This window comes from Quercus robur, chromosome 9, assembly GCF_932294415.1.
Source record: "Quercus robur chromosome 9, dhQueRobu3.1, whole genome shotgun sequence".
Classification (NCBI taxonomy): Eukaryota; Viridiplantae; Streptophyta; class Magnoliopsida; order Fagales; family Fagaceae; genus Quercus; species Quercus robur.
Window position 1 is genome coordinate 31107997 of NC_065542.1, and position 24320 is coordinate 31132316.

The window sequence follows — 24320 nt, forward strand, 5'->3', positions numbered from 1 at the left end:
TTAAATTTGACATGCATGTTATTTAAAAATATAGAGGACATGTTGGATTTTTAAAATATTATTTTAATAAAAAATTATTAAGTGGTGTAATATTACTTAAATTAATATCAAATATGACTTGAATCCAACCCATTTATCTATTAATTAATTGAAATGGCATTAATCACATTGATTATCAAAGTCAGTTTATAAGTTTTTTTATACCAAAATTTCTAATAATCTCAGCATATTTCAAATGACGATATCTTTGATCACTTATGCATGCATCCAATTCTCTCTTTCTCCACTCCACAGCTCATGATGTCAAAAAGATTTGAATCTCCTAACTTTTGGATCCACAACACCAGATTGATTCTAACTGCTGTGCCACCTGAATTGAATTGTTTTTATTGTAAAGTAAACTTCAAATGAAATGAGTGGTCTCGTTTGTGGGTCATTTTTGTTGCTACCTAAGGTACAACGCTACTTTTATGTAGCTAGGCTTCATTATTTGAGAGAACTTGATAACCAAAAAAAATTATTTGAGAGAACTTTTGGGTGTTAATTGAGTCGTCAACCTTTTAAATGGATTATTTTTCTATTGAAAATCAATATTGTGGCACAAAGAGAAATGGCCGGCCTTATACACTTGTCGTCGTTGCATAAAGTAAGTGTGTCAGCACTACTGATTAAAAAAAACAAAAATAGTGTGTCAACACTACTCAAAAGTGCTCCAGAGGATATTCTTAATTAGTTGATCATTTTCTTAACTAAAAGAGTTCGTCTCTTATCATATGCAAATTTAAATAACTAACACTACTGCCTTGCAAAGATTTTAATGCTCTTTTGATACCAATCCCATTTTTGTACCATAGCCAAGATCCTTTAAGTTGTTTGGAATACTACAAAACGGGCGTCCTTTCTTTATACTTGGTATTGGTTTTTTGGATCATGAGCAGTGAGCACGTTTGTTTTATTTATTAAAAGAAAAGAAATCCGTAATCAATTGGATAGTTTTTTTTTTTTTTTTTTTTGGGCTATGTAATTATGTAATTGGGAATCATTGATGGTAGAGTATCAATTGTCACAAAAAAAAATCGATATACTAATCGAGTAATGTGGCGGAACTGGCATATATTGACCAACAAGGAAAATCCTTTTTCTCTTGCCTCGTCATATATATATATATATATATATATATATATCACTACTTCCTGATTATCATAAAATTTAATGAACAGTACAGTTCTTCTACGAATACATTATTTATCACTATTTTTGCCACAATTAGATAAAGTAATCAGTTATGAGTGGTGGTTAATTATTTTTACATTGACCTAATCATTTTTCTCTATCACTCATGATCGACCACCTAAGAATTGTAATAAAAATTGTGGCAACAATTTTCCTTGAACTTTTCCTTACCAATAATAATAGGGTCTGCTAGCTACGGTAGAGGCCAGAATACTTCAAGAAGATAGAGCAGAAAGCTCATAGAAGGATGAAGTGTTTTGGCCGGCATGCATATTTATTTCTAAATTCCTTGATTTTGTACCAAATACACAGAGACCGTGTCACGTGAAGTTAATTGTCTTATTGCAATTGCAAGGACAAAATGCTTGGCCTACCTGTCCCATTTAGCTAAACAGACTAAACCATCTGTATTATCCCACTAAATGAAGTAGCGGTTAAAGACATAACATCTCTACGACATGCTTGCCCTACTTGTTCTGTATAGTCAAAGCATGCTTAACCATTTCCTTTATCCCGTTAAATGAAGCAGGAGATGACATGTGTAAGCACATAATCAATGCTGGTGGTGGGGGCGCATCCATTGAGCTAATCTGTGATAAAAATGGTATTAAAAACCAATTATTAAGAGTTAGATTCACTACTTATAGGTCATACAATTTTTGAACAAGTAATATTGAGTTCAAACCTTATCTCTAACAAATCATGGTGGAGAGTGTTCTAGTGAGTGCTCATTCATATCGCTATCAATTCTTGGGTTTGAGACAAAATTAAGACCCAAGGCCACATGTCAATGTGGGATGCTTGTGTTTGATCCTACTAAGTATAAAGTGAATAACACCGCGATGCTACTTTTTTTATTTAGCAAAAAATAATTAAATACATAAACAAAACCTTTTTATCAGTCATCTTCTCATTTAAAATTTTAAAATTCCACAAACTTGACCTCACTCATTAAATGTAAATGGGAGCCCTAGCACACTAGCAGAGCCAGGGGGCAGGTTGGCAATTGCCCCCAGACCTCCCCAAAAATTCCTGGATAATATGTAGTAGTTTAAGTGTGTTATAAGGAAATTTACCTTTGCACAAATTCAGAAAACCTCTATGTTTTAAGTGAAAAACAATTGTAGGCTCATATACTTTTGACTTTTCCTAGGGTCCCATTTAAAAACTTTTTCCAGAATTTTCTACTTGTCACAGCTATGTCAATTTTCACCATTCACCGCAAGTCAAGTAGTTAAAGAGTGGGTCTCACATAATATTAATAAAATAATGAACTCTAGTTTTTGGTTAACTGAAAAACAAACCTACTTGTCGATTTTAATTAGCTCACAAAGATACTTGTCGACAAATAAAAGATTTTAAATTCAAATTCATCGTTAACACCAAAATTTGATTGATTTCTTAATATAATAATATGAACAATCATTATAAAATAGATTTTACTGATTAAAATCATATCATGTTTGAAAAATAAATAAATAAATAAATAAAACCTACTTTTATGTACTTGTACTCTATGTTGCACTAAAAGGGTGCCTCCACTTAAACTTTTCTTCCGGCTCTTCATATATCTATTTTTTTTTTAATCAATTTCGAACTTTGAGTTTTGCTATAAGCCCAAATTTAACCACTTCACATAATAGAAAAAGAAATGTTGAATTTTACATCATGTTTTAAAAACATTCATGATTTTTAGTTACGTTTATCACTTTACAGGTATATTGTTATATATTCTTAAAACTTTTACATTAATTTATTTTAAGTATTCAAATTACACTTTTAAACTTGATGTATTTTGATTATTCTCATAATTTGATTGTTATTCACTATGAATTGATTATTTTTCTTTTATATATATTTTTTGCAACTCTTTTTTTATTAAATTTATGAATTGATTATTTTAAGTAATAAAAATAGTAATTAATATTTTTCAAATTAGTTCAAATTTAGTATTATTTTTAATCTTGCCCCATAAAGTTGAAATCCTAACTTCGTCACTGAATAGGATTTTTCTAATAATTAATGTTATAGCTAGTTAATCGGTAGTGCAACCTTGTCCACAAATACCTACAAAACTAGAAAGTCCTAAGAGGCCCTAGAGGGTGTGTTGACGGGGGACCCTATGATGCGTAAGTTATTGAAGAACTTGTCTAGAGTCTAGACAAAAGAACTTTCTAAGGACTTGTGTTGTAGAGTAACGTGATCATACCATTCTTGTGGACCTCGGTTACCTTTTTATGCTTCTTTGGAGAATTGTGTTGTTTAAATAACACAACACGTAATTTCATAATATTTTTTTATTCACACGTATTTTCACAACATTTAAACAATGTTACTAAAACAACATTATCAAACAGGTCCTGAATTGCTCTACCAATATAATATGGTTTTTTTTTAATATTTAAATTACTACGTCCTGATCCCGTTGTTTTTATATTTATCTCATACTTTTTATATTTATCTCATACTGATTATAAGGATGAAAAGGTATTTGGTATCAAATGATACCATGTTAGCGGTATCAAAATCCAATAAATGAAAGACATATATATAAAAATAACTATTCACTAACACATGTATTTTATTTGTTAATGAAGCAGTTATTTTTTGTTGACACGTCTCATACTTATTGAATTTTGATACAAAATACTTTTTTGATAGGGATAGAATCCAAAGATCTCAATGGTAGTAGGTGGAATTTATGAGATTTCCATATGGATAATTGGCTGACTTTGTTGCTTTCCCACTCAATAAAGCTTGGTCGGGCTAAGTTTCTGGCACCTCGGCCAAGTTGCCACATCACCATCTGAGTTTCCACATTACTAAAGATGTATTTGGTTCGAAGAAGAAAATATTTTCCGTATTTATGGATGTTTAGGGTAACTGAAAATTATTTTCTTGTTGACCGTAAAATAAAGATACTTATGGTGGAAATTGATGTAGGCTTACGTTTTCCATAAACAATTTTATTTTTATTAAAAAAAAAACATGTGTTTTAACATGTCCAAATCACGAATTTTTTTTTAATCTAAAATTTTTATTATTATATATATGCTTGACAGGTAAGCAAATACAATAACAAGAGGGAAGTCTATGTGAGTAGTTTGTGATGTGAGATGGGAATCTTCTTGAGAAATGAGTCTTTTATCTATGCATGAGAGCTCTGATGGTTATGGACGACTACTCACGCGGCATCCCTTTCCTTATATTTTTACTTATATTTTGATAACACTTCATGACTTCAAAAATGGTCGTCAGTCGTGGATCTCATCTAAGGACTAGATGAGATAATGATCCCTGCAAAGATGAGAGAGAATGCATTAGAGTGGTGTCAGCCAATAATTCTCTGATAACTAAGTCAGAAAGCTTTTCAATATCTTTCAGAGAATAAGAATGTAATTCTATATATTTTGGGTAGCGTACCTTTCTCTTAGACTCCTAGTGTTTGATGGCTTAATTATTTATAGCTTGTTTATGTATAGTCGTTGGGTGCCTTTAATGGCACTCTAGCTACCTGAGTAATGTATATTTGAGTATAAATGGAGATTTAATTGGCTCATGATTGTTCTTCTCGCCATTGTAGTCTGTCGATTATGAATTTATTTACTTTGGTGTAATCATTGTCTTGACGCCAGTGCATTATTCTACTCTCAACACTTTTCGCAACATAAACTTTTACTAATTCGCTCAAAGCTTGCTTCTAGATTATCGGTATACCTCGGGATTTATCCAAATAAAAATCAATATTTTTCGAATTGTTTGGATTTTTTTGAATTGGCAATGTTTGGTTTATGATCACAATATGCCAACAACTTGCTCTGCATTCCGCAATGTATATATTTTTTAAGTTAATGAAAAAAAAAAAATGAAACTCATAAAACTCAATACCAAAAGAACACTCTTAACAAAACTTGTAACATTATTATATTGTAGTACATATAACATGTTTCTGCACAAAAGAATTATTAAAACAGAGAATTGGGAAAAATACATATAATCTCAACAAACACAGAGAAAAATGAAATTTGATCCAGTTGATCATTTTCAAACCTGCTCATAAACGAAGCCATGATAAATAATAAAAGGAAAAAAGAAAGAATTGTATGACTATATATATATATCCATATGCATGCACACTAAATTTAAATAAAGATAAAACAATCCAAGGCGATGAGAGGATTATCAATATCCTCCAAGGGAATAGAGTCGACGTCATTCTGAGACAGTGCTTTTATAACTGCGATTTCATCTATTTTAGAACTAATTCGATGAATGCATGTCTCCCTATTCCTCAAACAAGGGCGTAGACGACTTGAATTGTTGTTAGGACTAGCTGGCCTAAGATGTTCCATCTTCACTGATGAGGAAACACTGCTAACTGAATTGGACTTAGAACCAAGCATACGCTTTGAATGACTTTCCATTGTAGTGTTATTCAAAACTCTACCATATCTATCACCATTAAATCTTCGGCTAGGAGAGGGTGACCTCAATGTTCTACTCGGTAGAGAATATGCAGCATTAGGCCTCTCGGGTTCCTTCCGAAAACTCTTCTGTCGTGTTAGAGGAGCCGGTGAGCTTGACCGAACTCTCTTCTTCTGCAGTTGAGACCCAACTACCTTCCCTCTGAGTGATTGTTTCTCCAATTCCGCGATTGCTTTTGCTAGTAAATCTGACTTTTGGACATGAGCTTTGGTGGACGCTAGCGAGCGAGCGTTTTCCCTGAGTGAATTGATGCGAACTACATGTGGATTCTCTTTGACACATGACCACAAGAAGTCATTGGAGAATGATCTATCCTTGGAGCTCAAGGCTGAAGTTGCAGTTGACAAGGATGATGTTGAGCTCGTAGTGTTACTAGTGGCACATGTAACAGAAGAAATGGAACAAGTTGAACTAGTAGGGGAAGGAGGAGAAGGAGAAATTTTGTTTGAGGAAGGAATAGGAATTTTGGGAGCTTGTGAGATTACAAGCTTGTCTTGGACATTGTTAAAATCTTCTAGGGAATGTTTCTTGGGTCTGCATTTGCTAATGCAAGAACCCATTTGATGGATTGTGGTTCAGATTATTCAGAAGGTAGCAACTTACAAATTTCAGTAGACAGTATAGGCATATAATAGAACAGGGGGGACCAATTTTATATTGCATTTGAAAAAAAGGAAGGAAAAAGTGGAGGGTAGCTTTTGCTTTTCTTCTTTTTCTTTTCAGATATATTTGAATTCGGTTGCCGGGTATGAAGTCCGTTGTATAACGGTTATGTAGTGGGAATGATGGTGGTTGCTTTATTCATGCTTATCATTTTTTTTTTTTTTGGAGGACGATGCTTATCAATCTTTCAAGTGACTATTGCCCTTTACCATTTACCACTGAGAAAAGAGCTATTATAGCATATTTAAGAAAAAAAAATTAGTTTGTATGGTACTAGCAATTCTGTACTAGTAATGTAAGATTTACATTACAAACTACACAAATGTGCATAATATTGTTCATATTTGTTTAGTTTATAGTATGAGACTTACATTGTTGATACAATGTAAATCTATAATTACCCTTAATTTGTTTTAAAGAAAATGTGTTAATTAATTTCGAGTGAAGTAAAATAAAGAGCACATATTTTCTTAATAGTATGGTGTCACTACATTTAAATTTTTAAAGAAACACTATAATTGTCTAATTTAAAAGTATATTATTATAAAATTAAGGCGATTCTTATCTAGAATTAATCACTAATCAGCTGGCAAAACCACAGGTTAAATGGTTGAAAATTGGGTTAAATTTTTATATTTGAACTTTTGAAACCAAGCTTCTCGCACAATGCAAAACAAGTCACTTTTTCTTAAAGAAAATAATAAAAAATTAAAAAGGAAGACATAAAAACGTTCAGGTCATTCCTATACGGTACAACTTCCCCCCATGTAAAGGGTCATTATTACCCTGACTTCGAACCATGCAAGTTTGAAAAAAAAGGAAAATAATTAAATAATTAAATAAAATCAAATGGGAGCTCTGCTTCTGTGTTTCTTGCAAGTTGCAAACGCATAGAGCAGCACTATCCCACTTTCCCTTCTTTTGAAAATGGTATAACTTTAACCAATGTAAAGGCCATTTGTGTGACTATCTGACATTAAAAATTAACATTATTTGGTATGAAGGAAGTACACAACCAAACAAATTATTTGAACTTCCCCATTCTCTATTTCCAAAACTACTATTCACATACCTCTTCTAAGTATGTTTTAAGGGGTGGAGTTAGACATTGTTGGGTTTTCATGCCCCAAAACTTTAAAAAATCTTTTGTTTATCATTTCCCTTGAGAATAATTTTGGATCTGGCCAATAATCTGACCTCCGAAATATATATACACATTATATTTGGCCTCCAATCTTAGTTATTTTAGCTTCTCCAATTTTAAATTTCTACCGCTGCCTTAATGGATTTGTGTTCACAACAAAGCTTTAATTCTTATTTTTATTTTAATATTTGATTATGTTGTTTAAAATATAATGATTACTCTTTTTCTTCAAGTTAAGAAATTATATGGTTTCTGTGCACTTGATCTAAGTCTTCCCTTTAATATAAGTTGGGTTCAAACACAAATCCTAGTTTATTATACCCCACAGTCAAATAAGGTGGTTAAGTAATGAGTATGTGGAGTAAATTTCAAATTTAGCCCCCCCAACGTCTCTTATTTTCATTTTCTATTGCTAATCAGACTTGTTTGGAGCAACAGTGACCATTACTAAAAATGTGTTGATATATAACACATTTTAGTATAGTGACTCTGCTATTAAGCCTTTATATTTAGTTAATGTCGTGATAGATTATTTGCAATTGTTTTATACTATTTATTCAAGTTAGAAAGCGTCCTACGTATCTTTAGTGCAAATCTCAAACAAGCATTATCATATTAGTTGATATTTTCTGGTGATCTCTGCTTAAGTGCTCAACTATGAACTATCTTTTAGTTATGCTTAATGGGAAAATTGATCAGTTAGGACAAGAGAGAGGCCGCTACAAGGAGAATATGAATGAAAGTAGTAGACTTCCCTGTTGAATTTATTCTCATCACATGCAACATACAAAAATAGTTGGTAGATTGCTGATTAATTTAGTTGTTATTTGCCCTGGTCTTTTTTGTGCTTAGCCACTTGTCAGCCATTGGATAATTGACCTTGCAAGGTCTAGGCTTATTTTGAGAGATAGAATATGAAACTTGTCAGTTTGGAAATTGTTTATTTAATTTTTTTGTTAAAATATTTTTGTTGAAAGTGTGGGTTTGAGAATTGCTTATTTCTGATAATTTGTTTGTATAATATGGGACAAAAAGCTAAAAGTTAACTTATTTTCAAAAAACTAAAAATTAAATTATTTGGAATAAAATTAAGAACAAAAAAAAAAAAAGAAAAAAAAAAGAGAAAGAAAGAAAGAAAGGAAAGTAAAGGCAAGATTAACAGATATCAGATAATTTAAGTAAAAAAACTAACTTTTAATTTGTTGCCAAACAGACACTCAACATCCACCAAAAATAGACCAACGGGAACGGGTAAATTTCTTGGGCTCGCAAAAGACACCAAGCCCAAAAACAAAGAAGGATATGACCTTCAATTCACGGCTAGCAGTTTGAATATCAAAGCACCATCTCTATTTGTAGGAAGGGCTTTAAGCCCTTTTTTGGGCTTCAAATCAATTTGGTCCAAGATGCATTGCTTTCAATATTTTGCCTGTTGATATTGCACGAGTTGTTCAATGGAATTGTGTTACGTGGCCTAAATAAGATGTGATTTGAACGCTATTCATTCTAATTAATGTTTCGTTGCTTTTTTTTTTTTTTTTAATCTTTGCTTGTAGAATTTAGACATGCTCACAACAATTAATGTGGAAAAGTTACTATATCTGCTGGTAGAGAAAGACAAGTCAATTCCTTTTTTTTTTTTTTAAGGAACGTCAATTCCTTCTTTAAAAAAAAAAAAAAAAACAAAAAACAAATACATACATACAAGAGAAAAGAAAATAACCTTTTGCATGACTTGTTCATATCGGAAACATTTTAGGACTCTATGTTTCACCCAACTCAAGCTTTTAACAAATATTTTAAAAGTTTGGCATTAAATACGAAAATGAAATAAAAATTCATTAATAGAAATATGTAGAAGTATAATTTTTTTTTTTTTTTTTATAAACAAATACACACAGAGAGAGAAATTAGTTTTAACACAAAGACACATCATACTTCACTCAAAAGTCATGGTAACTTCTAAAGGAGAGTAGAGCAAGTTATACTACACATAATACACTTTTTTAAACAATGTAAAATAATTATCCATTCTTTTTTTTTTTTTTTTTTTGAGAAACAAATTCACACAACCATAATATTATTTGAATGAAAAAATTTGAACAAATTAAAATATGGGGTATATGTTAAAGTATTTTTTATTGCAAATTAGTAGATACTAAATGTTCTCTTAATATAGTTTCATAATATATATATATATATATATATATTCTCATGCACCAGTTTTATAATTTTAAATACAGTACCTCCAAAAATAAAATATTTAAATTTAATGTTTTGACATACATATTCCCACCATGACTAGTCATAAAGTTGACATTTGCAAAAATTGCATGTTTATTAACTAAAATTGGTATTGACATGATTTTAGACAAACTACAAAATAAATATCAAAATATGATTTCCCTCCTTGAAATATAGCCTAGGTTAGCTACGTTTGTCCTTAAAATTATAATATTTTTAATATAAATATATATTATAAATGGAAATAATTTTTTTTTTTTTGATAATTTGATTTTTGTATATAATAAAACACCTCAATACAAAATTAAAAGATAATAGTGTCTAAGAGTATAATAATTTTTTTGAAACAATATTTTTTAATAAATTATAATGCAAAAAAAATATTTAATAAGTATTTTATATTTTTTAATTTTTTATATAAAAATGGAATAAAAAACAATACTACAAGAAAGTGTTGTTTTTAGATTATAATTTTGTACTGTAAGATTTTGAAGGAAATTCAGTTTCTAAACAAGGAAGTCATAGGCAAGATTTGTTCCTCAAACATATAGCTTCAATTTTTTTATATATTTTTTCTCTTCCGAAGTTCCACTAGTGCTATACTGGTGTGTGTGTGTGTGTGTGTGTGTGGATACATACACATACAAACACTTCACCTACAACATAGAGCAAACAACAAACAGTTACATGAGAAATTCAGGGGGGGAAAGCCTTACATGAGATAGATATAAGCAAAGCACATATGCGTTTATGAAACTAAAAGGGCGAAGGCGGAGACGGAGGCGGAGGTGCAGGTGGAGAATTGGAGGTAAAGGCATTAGAAATTTCAATCAAAATTTGCTTGAACACACCTCCCCTCCTTGGTGGCGTCATTGCTTTATCCTTGGTCGGAACCACAGACTGGCTGGTTCCGCCATTGCTGGGAGCTCCTTCATTGTTGACAACTTGAACACCCACTTGACTGGCTTCACTCATTCTCTACTATAAATGCAGCTAGCAGAACTATACCTAATACTGGCGGAGATATGGAATGGCAAAGAAATTGCAAGTTGAAACTAATTAAGGACAATGGTATGATCAGTAGGTGAAATGGGTACAAGAGAATATTTGGTGAGTAAAGACAAGGGAAAACAGCCCCACAAACAACGCATGCATAAGCACAGTGCTGCTCGGCCCATCTAGCTTTGTTTGGTCCAAGTCAAGTCAAGTCAAGTCCTTAAATTAATGCTGAGGAAAAAGCAACCAAGAGGGGCATCCTCGCATCCTTTGTGATTTTCCTTGGATCCAAGCGTCTGATTCATGCATCTTCTCAAGGCATTTTGATATTATAACAAACTTTTTAGCTCCAAATGTAGCTTATTTGATATGACAGCATTGATCGGAACTAAAAATCCTCTCTATTTCTCTTAATTTGTAGCTTGGTTTAGACTAGCTCGTATGAAAATCATGCTTATAAAGGTATATTTATGTATGTTAAGATTTTTCAAAAATCAGGGTTTTAGTTAAATTTAGAAGGAAAATATTAACCAATACCTTAAGGCATTGGTTTAAGAGCTATTTTTAGAAACATTTTATTGAGAGAATGATAAAATAATAAATATTATTGACAATTTTTTATATTTTCTATAAAAGTAGTGTCAAAACTTTTCTATTATATTTTATTAATAATTGCCCTAAAGTAATTTTAGAAACATTTTATTGAGAGAACGATAAAATAATAAATGTTATTGACAATTTTTTATATTTCCTATAAAAGTGGTGTCAAAACTTTCTTATTATAGTTTATTAACAATTACCCTAAAGGCATCTGTTAACATGAGCCAATTAAGAATTGGGTTTTCATAACCTTGCTTGAGTGAGAATCGAGCGAGTCTTTGAAGAAGTTTCTACCTATGTTATTTATTTATTTTTATCACATTCTACCTATGTTATTGATTTGCTTGATCTTGTTTTGGTTTCACTTGACCAAAACATTGGGCCATCAATTTCTTCACCAACTTCTTGATAAAATTTAATATAACCTAAGTACAAATGATAACACTCTCTTCCCATGATTTGTCACATGTAATTTTAATGCTTTAGATTAAACATTTACAATAAATTTGTACGTTTTGATTTATATTTGTGATTTTTTTTTTTACTCACTAACAATTTTTCAATGATTTGGATGATTAAATTTTAATGTCAAATGTACATATTGAAAAAACAAAAACATATATATTTTTTTATATATATGCGACTAGATTTTAAATTAAATTATTTTTTATAAATTGGTTTGAAAATATGACAAAATATATGTGTGTATATATATACACACTTATATAAAATTATTTAATTCATTGATATCTAAGATTAGTTAGTTTTTGACAACATCTTAAAAAATTATACTTTAGATAATATTATAATTATGTTACTAAATTAGAATATAGTAAAAGAAATAGCCTAACATACATAACCGAGTGGGGACAAATATCATCTGAATAAAAACAATGAAATCATACCTCTCAGTCTACGGTCACTAAGGTTGGGATCAAGGGTATTATTGTCTTTTCATATAACCAATACCTGGGCTATCCTAGCGTTACACGTGTAGTCAACATCCAAAGGAATAGTCTTATAATACTCCAAAGCTTCTAAGGGCCGGGCCCAAGGACAGCATCAAAGGTGTCCTTCAATCTTTCCCTGTGTAAATCTGCTTTTCGGCCACATTGAGATTTCTTTAGTGGAAATGTAATAGATTTTCTTATTACTATTAGTATACTCTCCTCCTTTTGTGATCAATGTGTAAATTCTGGAGGAGGGGAGGCAGAGCTGGAATCACATGGAACACCACAAACAATATATATCTCATTACTACCACACTAACACTTGAATCCCATTTGAAAAACCAGTTTGACTCTTTGTTTTCTCCATTTTTTTTTTTTTTTTTTTTTAACTAGCACTTCTTAAATACCCCCCTCCCCCTCTCAAAAATGTACTATCACCATTAAAATGAATAATTATTGAATGCTTCTAGAGTACATCAACAATGTTCTAATTCCTACTAATATATATATATATATATATATATTAATAGACAAAACTGAGAGAAAATTTAATTAGATTGCGATTTTTAATTTTGCGCCACATGTCCTATTTAATTTTTAATTTTGTGCTAGGTGAATTATTCAGTGTAAAAATCAAAGAATCTAAATCCAATTAAATTTTAAATTGGATTTTAATTGGTATCCAATTTTTTGCCATGTGTCTATCTAAGTTTTTTTTATTATTTATTTTTGTGGCAAGTGAATTATTGGTTGCAAAGACCAAAGATTCTAAAACCAATTTAATTCTAAATCATATATATATATATATATATAATGAGAAACCATTACATATTTTAGAAATGTACAATTTAAAAAAAGTGTAAACTAATATAATGTATAATTTGAACCTCTTCTAAAATTTTTAACTGTACTCATGCATATGCACGGGGCTATACACTAATTGAATTAATGATGAAACCCATCATCCATATGAAAGGAGAGTGTATCAAGCTATTATACTCTCATAGTACTAAATTTTCCAACTGAAGCTAATAAACTCTCATTATCAGTATCGTTATTATTACTTCTATTATTATTCTTAAATTGATGATTTCTTCATCAAACATCTTAAAAGTGCATTGAATTCTAAAATTATGGAATAAATTTAGGGACAAAAATTTTACCAAAACCAATTTCACAACTTGTTGAAGTGAAACGTTGTGAGTTGTAAAAATAAAAGTGATTTAAGTAATCAATCCATGTGAAAAGTGATTGTCTACTAATAACTTACCATCTCAACAAATTCTAAAAATGGTTTTTGGAAGAAATATTCATAGCAAATTAGAAAATCTTAAAAGAATAATGTTAGTGTGGATTTGGATGTGGGTAATGAATGCTTCCCTTGCATTACTCAACTTAAAAAAGATGCCCAACTTATAATGATATGCACAGTAGTTTGCCATGAAATCAATGTGCGAAAGCGTGCCGTCGCATATCTTAAGATTGTTTCCTGAGTGTTTTACAAAAAAAAAAAAAAAAAAAAAAACAAAAAATAAAAAAACAAAAGAATTGAAGAAACTCACAAATTAATAGAGTAGTGCAAGATTTAAAATAAATGTAATAAAAGTCAAGCACTTACATGCATTTACTGAAAATGATAATAAATTAAAAAAAGTGAATTTTTCTAATATAATAACAATGATAAAAATTAAATAGGAGGGGGAGATAATAAAGAAATGGTCATACAAATTAACAATTGCAATCATCTTAATTTTACTAATTTTTAAGAAATAAATGTAAAGCGACATCATAAAGAAAATTTTGATAATTTAAATTGGTTAAAATGGAACCCTCCCCTCATCTCTCATCCATCTCCAAATTCTCCCAATTAGGGGGAATTAAAAATGAGAAGTTTCGAGGGCTAAGGCTTAAGATACCCCTCCAAATCCCCCTCAAACCTTTCCTCCTCCAAAAAAACAATCAAGTATTGAGGGGCAAGATTGAAAGTAAAAATAATTGTGGCAAAGTGTGTCATGTAAGACAACTGTGGCAAAGTATGCATATTTGTATGTGATATTAGCACTATTATTTTTTTGTACTACTCATTAGTTCACTTCAATAACAGTAAGTCTAAAATTACAAATTTTTTTTTTTTTTTTTTATAATTTTTTCACAATCACTTAATTGGCAAGTTGTAAATGGTAAACAATAAAATAGTGTCAATAATAGGCTCAAACAACGTAAAACTCAACTGTAGTAAAATTTGTTCTAATAAATATTGTGTATGTAAGATTTCTAAAAAATGTTATGTATCGGTGAATTGCAGTGAGAAATGTCAAAATGGCAAGAACAGTTGTACGCACAAAACTTTGAGTCTTAAGTGGGACCCATTGAACTTTTTTTTTTTTTTTTTGACGAGTCACTGAACTTTGTTTCAGTTATAAAATGACAAAAAAAGCAATGTGTTACATGGACATGCGCTTTCATTAACAATAGAGAAACTTTCTTATTTATGTGTAGGGCAAAATTGAGATGAACGAAAATGACAAGGGGCAGCAAATTGAGATGAACAATGGGCAATTGCCCCCTCTCACCCCTGGGCTCTACCGGTGCTCGCATCCCCTTTTCTCTACACCCTTCTCCTCTCCCTCCATCCAAATATACTCTTTAGGTCCTAAGATTTACCCTTGAGTAAATCATGGTTACATTCTTAACACACATGACTTGTGCTATTTTTGAAAAAAAAAAAAAAAAAAAGGCACACCCACATATATTATTTGAACCCCAGTTTTTACACCTTTGTAACACAGACTTAAGTTTAATGCACCATAGGCATCAACCTGAAATAAACAAAGGACAAAAACAAACTTGAAGAAGTTGTGGCATTGTGATGGTAAGTTGGGAATGGTGAATGTGCATAAGAGGAGTGAACATCACGTCACCATATTTCAGGAACACCAAATAATTACTCATCCTTACTCCTCTTGGCATTTGATTTTGTGGGCGTCAGACCCATGTTGAAGCAGCTACAAGGCTTTTCAGATTGTGAGCCCCCAAAGCAAGACATCCACTGGGCAATGCAATCAAACACCATCCTCTTTACTAGTCTCTTCTTAGCAGGAATTACACCCCCACTCTTTGGTTTGAACCCTGGATCTATCTTGGGTTGCATCCCTAATGTCTTATTAAGTTAGCTCCAACCTCAAAGTCCATCTTATTTAAACTAAGAAAGTGACAAGGGGTACAAGTTGTGAAAAGGTTATGGCAAAGAATACCTTAAAATAACTTAAATTAACTTTACTACTTGAATAATGAGAGTGCAACACGTTTTTTTACTTTTAGTGTGCGTCATCGTATGACTTTCATTGCCGCTAATTTGGATTTTAATCATATGGGCGTCTCTAGCTAGGTACATGAACTAATGAACATGAGGTTCCCCAAAACACGACGCGGGAACATCCAATACTCACAATTTCTAAGTTTATGGAAAATGGTTTCTATACAAAGAATAGAACTTGCAAACGGAAATCACGTTTCTAAGTCCACCATCTTGACTCCTAATAGTTTGAACAAATCAGATCAAGAATGGTTGAGATTGACTTACTTGAATATACGAATGGAGCCAATCAAATCTTACTTGATTTTACACCCAAATAGGATTTTTTTTATTTATTATTATTATTTTTTTATTGATATGAACAGATTCGAAATCTATTATGTCTACTTTATAACTATTGTCTTTTTTTTTTTGAAGGCAATAACTATTGTCTTTAATAATTCAACCAATGATGTAAAATTCTTATTACAAAAAAAAATTTCTTGTCCATTTCATATGCTAGTTTTAGACCGTCATGTGTGCAGCGAATTGAATATTCTGAAGTATGGCATGACAACAATGGAACAAATTTATAGGGTAAAAAGCACAACAATTTACAGTAAATGTATAGTAAACATCAATATCCCTCCTCACTTTCTGCTTCTATGCCTAATTGCCTATCCACCACACACGGCTTCCATAAACCGCTAATGATCATTAATAGATTGCTTATAAGCCCTCTTAATGCTTTTTTTTTTTTTTTTTTTAGGTAAAAAGGAAGATGCATTAACAGAAAACTATGGGGGTAAAGAAGGTTCAGGGATGAGCCTGTTATAATACAGACAAGACTTGTCTGAGCTTATAAGCTCCAAAAGATCCACAGGTGTGGATCATGATATAAAATAAAATCCCTATCCTGGAAAGTCCCTTTCTTGGCTAATAAATCAGCACAAGAGTTGGCTTCATGAAAGCAATGCCCAATCCAGACTTGGGCTAGCTGCGAAATCAATTGCCTGCAGTCATCAAAATTTGGCATGGCAAACTAATTAGAATATAAGGGTTAGTAAGAAGATCAACAATTGCTTTCACCTCAATTTGAATATCAACAACATTAAAATGGAGGTTATTGCGAAGGGTGAGTCCATCTCTAAGGGCCCAAAGCTCCGCTATAAAACTGGTTGTGAAGCCAATACTCTTGGAGAAGCCCCCAATGTTAGGGTTTATACCCTAAAATCCAATTTATTGGCATGTCATAAATAATTAAATTGTTTAATTATATGAGACTATTTATAAATGAATTAATGGGACATTATCATAGTCCTTGAGATGCATTATATATGATTTATGTAAACTTGTAATCAGTGATGAAATTGGGCGTTTCATCTGCGAAAACTATAATGCATCAACTAATTAGATGGTTTGTCTTGATCATGGAAGTGGAGACTTCTAGTTAATGTGTTGATGTGTCTTAAGTGTTAAGACATATTGAACTGGACCACTGTGAGATTAATTATTCAATCAACAACTGTCACCTGAATGATTAATCTCCCAACTTCTAATTTCATAAACTCTCAATCCTGAGAGGATAGTGAACCCGATCATGAAATGTAGATTACTTTGATATATCAGGAGTGAGATCTAATATTGACAGTCAAAACCTCAGTATGTTGGGTAATCACACGTAGTGTTGAGGGCACACATATTCTCAAGATGGAATCCATAATCTCTTTTTATAAAGACATGAAATATCCCCTTGATATAAGTTTAATGGGAACTAGATATTCAGGGTGCCTACTTTAGTAAAGAGTTACTAAAGTTTATATTTATTGAAATCGGATTTCAATAAATATGAATAACTAAAAGATTAAACCAGGTACTCAATGATAAAATAGTTGTTCACAAAGTGACAGTTCATTATGACTTTGTTCACTATGGATATTTCATGGAAGAGTCAAATGATATCATTAGAGTCTTGGGATATAATTTATTAATAAGGCCTAGATTGCAATTATATATATAATGGTATTAAATATAATTAATGGTAACTTTGAATTTGTCAAGAGTTGACAAATAAGCCCAAGGCCCATTGGAACTAGAGTCTTATTTGTTCTCTTTGGTCCTATCTCAAGCCACAAACTAGAGCCCAATTGGGTTGGCCCAAAAGGCTAGTCCAATTAGATAATTAGTTTTTATTTAATAGGAGTTATTACTTAAAGTAACTACCAAGGTAGTTAATATGTACGTATGATGAAAGAAAAGAAAACAGTTTTTCTCTACGATAAGAAGAAGAAGAACTTTCTTTGAAAATCAACGTACAAAAAGACTGATTGAGAGACCACTTTTTAGGGCACCATGTGGAATTGGAATGTTGATTAAAGGTATTCTCAAGTCTTGGATTTGAATTTCATTGCATCAAGGTACGCTTTCTATTCTTTGTTCTAGAATTCAAGGTTACATGTTATCTCATGAATGAAGTAGATCTGTGTTTGTTGCTTTCACTATGTGTTTTGCATGAGATGCAAAACCAAATTACCCAATCCAATCCCCATGATTATTCCGAATGATACCGCCACATCCAGCTCTCCTTGGATTCCCTAATGCTGAGCCATCTGTGTTTAGGTGAACCCATTCGAGTTTAGGCTTCTCCCATCTGATTCGCACCATCTTTTTGCTGCCCGAGTGCTTAGGATTGATAGCACAATGCTGAAATTCCAAGGCATTGAACAGGGCATCATTGTGGACATTAGGCTGAGTATGGCTATCTCTAAAGACCATTTAGTCCTATGCTTCCATAAGAGCCAAATTGCAAAAGGAAATACGATCCTTTATGGGGTTGGTTGTTCAATCTACAGACATTGTCTTTACAATTTTTTTTTCTAACCAACGGTGAGGGCTTTCCTTATAGAAGTTGTTGTTAAGGGTAATTCCCAATCTACTCCAAGTGTTCTTCGCAGCCTCGCAATTTCTAAGCCTGTGGATGGTTTCAAGTTCCCTTTGGCAAAGAGGGCAAATATCAGGCTCACTTAGACACCTTCTGACAAGACACTCTCCTACTCTGATGCTGTTGTGTAAACACTGGCACATGAAGGTTTTTATCCGAGGCAAAGTGTCTACTTTCCATACCCAGGTGCCAGTGAATACACCTCCTTCATCAGAGCATTCTGTGGCTATAGAATAGGTAGATTTGAGGTCAAAATCTCCCCGGTTAGCTCCATTCCAATTCAGTCTATCTTCCCCATTAGTTGATCTCACAGAATAGGGAATGGAATTAATTTCCATGAGGACTGTGTTAGGGAGTTAGACAGATAGATTTGACCAATCCAACTCTTGTAGTCCAAACACATCTTTGACTTTTAGACAATCTTCTTTAGCAGTGAGGGGGCCTTGGATGAGAGCTCTTAAAAGACCATAGGTAGCCCAATTGTAATGCCAAAGGCTCAGATTGCTATTTCTCCCTAGTATCCATTTGGTGCCTTTGTTGAAGACCTCACCTCCCCATTTCATGGCCTTCCAAACTCTAGAACAAGGTAGCTTATCACTATTTCTAGCATTTAACCTTCGGCTAAAGTAGTACTTGCTCTTGTGGACTTTAGCCCACAAAGCATCATTCTCCATACATAATCTCCAATTACGCTTTGCAAGTAAGGCTTGATTCCTTCCTTTAGCAGATTGAATTCCAAGGCCCCCTTCCACTTTAGGCTTCATCACTTTGTGCCAGCCCACCCAATGAGTTCTTTTTGAGGATTCTAACGAGCCCCAAAGAAAATTTCATTTGACTCTATTAGGTTAAAATGAATTGACCCCCCGCAATTAATTAATTAATTATCCAAGTTACTAAATTAGATCAAATTTCATGCAATAGCATTGTACTACAAACAAATCACCAATTATACTAAATGCAGCAGAAAATAAATTTGATATGCGTGATTTTTTTATGAATGAGGAAAACCACTGAGGTAAAATCCCACCGAATGATTTTAAGGTCACCACTCCCAAGAATCCATTATCAATCACAAAAGGTTACAAGTATAAGGAATCTTACCAAACCCTTTGGCCTATCCTGAAATACCAACTTACAGTTGAACCCTTACCCCAATACCTAATTGAACTTGTATTGTAGCAGCAATCTTTCCATTCAATGCACAAATCCCAGTACATGACTAACTCCATAGCAACCCTTTGATTGATGTTGTTGATTTGCCACAGCTCCACATAAAAACACCAATAAGATTTTCAATGATGGTGTGAGAGATTTTACTTGATTACAGAACCCAAAGGCGTATAAGAAACCAACAAGAACTCTTTCTTTTGTAAGAGGAGGCTAGGGTTTCAAAAGGAAAACCTTATGAAGCTCTCTAGGGTTAGGTTTTTCTTTTTCCACCTCCTTGTTTAAATAAGAGCTTAATGGGCTCTCCTATTCCAAATAGGTATACACAAACCTTGGGCTTTCCTAGTCCAAAAAGGATTATACAAACCTATAAACAAATAGTCTTTTAGAATAAAAACCTTGCTGACTATAGTTTGAATCTCGTAAGCTCGATAGATCAAGACATGTATCAAGCTTTAATGAATCTTGACAGATCGACATTTAATGAATCTTGACAAATCGAGCTTCTATCGAGACCTGCAGGTTGCACTTCTTGAGCAATTCTTGAGTAATCTTCATGTCTTCAATGTAACCACTTGTAATGATCATCTTGAACCTACTTAGATTTACCCAAATACAAGTAACGTGCATTTTGTCAAAGGATATGCCAATTACATAAAACTATGTCCCTTACAAACTTTGTCAATGTTGTCAAGCAATTTATTTGGTATGGACGTGCACTGCATAATATAAACAGGAATAGTGGATATGGATGCTTGGATGAGAATTGTTCTTCTTGCCAGAGATAAGAGATTGGCTTTCCACCCCACCAATTTTTGCTTGACCCTATCCAAGATGAAATTTAGGTCCTAGTTGCTGGCTCCACGGTGTTTGATGGGGAAACCAAGATACTTTCCAATGTTTGGAGTTGAATGAAACCCCAAAATATCACACAAGGATTCTCTAGTGTCAACATCAACATTTGGAGAGAAATACACCTTAGATTTGCTTTCACTAATGGGCTGACCCAATCAAGCACAAAAGGAGTCAAGAACATCCCTTATTGTTGAGCAATTAACATGGTCCACTTTTGTAAAAAGCACCAGGTCATCAGCGAAGAAAAGGTGGGAGAAAGCAGTCCCACTATTGAAGCTTTTGACAGGAATCCAGCTTCTTTCATTGCATTTTTCTTCAATGATATGTCCAAGGACTTCCATATAAAGGATGAATAGATAAGGCGAAAGTGGATCGCCATATCTAATTCCCCGAGAAGAAAAGATAGGATCCACATTACCTCCGTTGAATAGAATAGAGGTGGAGACTAAAGACACGTAGCTCATAATTAGGGCCACCAACTTATGAAGAAGGTTGGCATTAATAAGAACTTCTCTAATAAAGCTCCATTCGATCTTATCATAAGCCTTTTCAAGGTCCACTTTAATAGCCATATAACCCACCTAGCCCTTTTTGTTGCTAATGGTATGAATCAGCTCTTGAACCACGATAGCATTATTCACACTTCTCCTACCTAAAACAAAAGCAGACTGAAAGGGAGAAACAAGCTTGTCAAGATGCGGTCTTAGTTTGGCTACAATGATCTTTGTCACAATCTTGTACATAGTATTGCATAAACTGATGGAGCAATTGTTTCCTAGACTTTTTGGCCCAGCAATTTTAGGAATTAAAACAATATTAGTTCTGTTGAGATAATCAGGAACTTTGCACTCATCGAAGGACTTTTTAACTTCTTTCCTTATCGAGTCACCCACAATGAGCCAAAATCTTTGGAAGAAGCCCACATGAAAGCCATTGGGACCCAGAGCTTTAAATGCATTTAAGGCCCAAAGGCCTTCTTTGATTTTGGCATCTATGACTAGGATACTTAGGCTGACCCTATCCTCCTCAAAGAGAGCAGCTTGCCACCTAGAAGGCTAGAGGGGGTTAAGAGGTGTGTACTCCAAGCTTGTTGTGAATAATTTGTCAAAACCCCCTATTCACTTTGAATCCACTCCCCCATATCATTCTTTATGTAGGAAATTCGATTGCCCCATCTTATCACAATAGTAGAAATATAGTGAAAGGCAGTGTTTCTATCACCCTTAATCAGCCGATTAATGTGGGATTTCTGGACCCAGAGTTCCTCCTCTTGGTTTAAAAGATCATTTAACTCTTTATGCAGCTCTTTCTTAATCTTAAGTAGAGAATGCGAGGGGTTTGTGGCTAAGGCTTTTTGAATCCCATTAAGACGACCCATAACTCTCCCCTTTTTCCTTAAAATGTTTCCAAAATGGTGTTTGTTCTAGTCCGAGGCTTTTCTAGAAAAACATTCTATAGCTTGTTGGAGCGGGCAAAGCCAATCCCATGCTTCTGAAACTATCCTGGGGAAGGACAGGTCTAATAACAAAAAAAAATTGGAATTTGAAAGGCCTGGGGAGATGGAGACCATTGCTTAGGTAGGGTTCAAGGAGCACAGGGCAAGGATCGAACAAGCATCGAGTAAGGTGGGTCACCCTCGCATCGAGGTGGGCAGCGCACCAGCTTAGGTTGGTGAAGAATCAATCAATCCTTTCTTGGATGAGATTGTTGATATTCCGCCTATTGGTCCAAGTTCATTCCTCATGGGTAATGATGAAACCTGTGAGATCCTTGGGATGGGTAAAATCAAGCTGAAGTTGCCTGATGGAACAGTTCGTAATTTGACAGAAGTTTGATATATACCGGACTTGAAAAAGAATCTAATATCTGTTGGTTTCTTAGAATCCAAGGGATTTAAGATTACCATGGAGAATGGAATTTTGAAAGTTTCATATGGTACATTTGTAGGATTGAGGGCCACTCGTAAAAGGAATATGTATTTCCTTGACGGGAGTACTATTGTAGGTGGAGCAACCATTGTTTCTGATATTACTAGGGAGGTTGCTTCAAATACTACTAGACTTTGGCACATGCGTTTAGGGCATGCCAGTGAGAATGTTTTGCAAAATCTCGTAAAGCAAGGTTTGCTAAAGGGTGCCAAGACCTTCAAGTTGGAATTTTGTGAGCATTGTGTTTTGGGGAAGCAAACTAGTGTCAAGTTTGACACTGCAGTTCATCAAACAAAGGGTACACTTGACTATGTACACACAGATGTGTGAGGGCCTGCTAAGGTTGCTTCTCTTTGAGGTAAGCATGTTACTTTTGTTGATGATTACTCTCACCGGGTTTGGGTTTACACTATGAGACACAAGGATGAGGTTCTTGATGTATTTATGAAGTGGAAGAAATTGATTGAAACTCAAATAGGTTGTAAGATAAAACGACTTAGATCTGATAATGGTGGTGAGTACAAGTCTGATCCTTTTTTGAAAGTTTGTCAAGATGAAGGTATTGTTCGTCACTTCACTATTAAAGGTACCCCATAACCAAATGGAGTAGCTGAAAGAATGAATCGTACTTTTCTGGAGAAGGTGCGGTGTATTTTGTCTCAAGCAAAATTGGGTAAAGAATTTTAGGATGAGGCGGTAACATATGCAAGTCACATCATCAACCGTTTGCCTGCAACTACGAATGAAGGGAAAACTCCCCTAGAGGTATGGTCTGGATCTCCTACTACTAATTATGATTCCTTGCACATATTTGGTTGTCCTACATATTATCATGTGAAGGATTCAAAATTGGATCCTAGAGCCAAGGAAGCTATTTTCTTGGGCTTTAGTTCAGGTGTGAAAGAATATAGGCTTTGGTGTACCAAGACAAAGAAGAAAATTCATAGCCGAGATGTTACATTTAATGAATTTGAGTTTGTCAAGCCTATTAAGCAGGTGAAGGAGAGCACAGTTGAGAATGATCCGCAGCAGGTGGGGTTTGAGACTCCTGTTATTTCTTTAAAGTCTGTTAACACAGACAATGGTATTGTGGTTGATGAAGGAAATAATCTAGATGAGAGTGAAGCTCCAATTTTTACATCTTCACAGTTGACAAAGTCCATTGCAGTGAGAAGATCCAAACGGGAAATTCGAAAACCAGCTAGATATGTTGATGTTGTAGCTTATGCACTTCCCATTGTTGAAGAAGACATTCCATGCACCTATAAAGAAGCCGTGTGCACATTTGAGAGTGGTGAATGGAAGAAGGCTATGGATGAGGAGATGCAATCTCTTCACAAGAATCAAACTTGGGATTTGGTACAACTTCCTAAAGGCAAGAAAGAGATTGGGTGCAAGTGGGTTTACACAAAGAAAGAGGGACCCATAGGCAAAGATAGTGTACAGTTAAAAGCTAGATTGGTTGCAAAAGGATATGCTCAAAAAGAAGGGATTGACTACAACGAGGTGTTCTCTCTTGTTGTTAAACATTCAACCATCCGTATTTTGCTAGCTTTGGTGGCACAATTTGATCTTGAGTTAGCACAACTTGATGTGAAGACAGCTTTCTTGCATGGAGATTTGGAGGAAGAGATTTACATGTCTCAACCTCATGGCTTTGAAGTTGCTGGGAGAATTAAGTTTGCAAATTGAAGAAATCATTATATGGATTGAAACAGTCTCCTTGACAGTGGTATAAGCGGTTTGACCACTTCATGATTGGGCAAAAGTACACTAGGAGCCAGTTTGATCATTGTGTATATCTTCGTAGGCTTTCTGA

The 24320-nt window shown here is 33.5% G+C and overlaps 1 protein-coding gene across 1 annotated transcript; it reads right to left on the bottom strand.

The window, feature by feature from the left end:
- Positions 1-5134: 5134 nt before the first annotated feature.
- On the bottom strand, positions 5135-6349 carry LOC126700568 (uncharacterized). The gene has a single exon (XM_050398764.1). The coding sequence runs from the start codon at positions 6276-6278 to the stop codon at positions 5376-5378; it is 903 nt and encodes a 300-aa protein (XP_050254721.1). The 5' UTR covers positions 6279-6349; the 3' UTR covers positions 5135-5375.
- Between the last annotated feature and the right edge of the window lie 17971 nt (positions 6350-24320).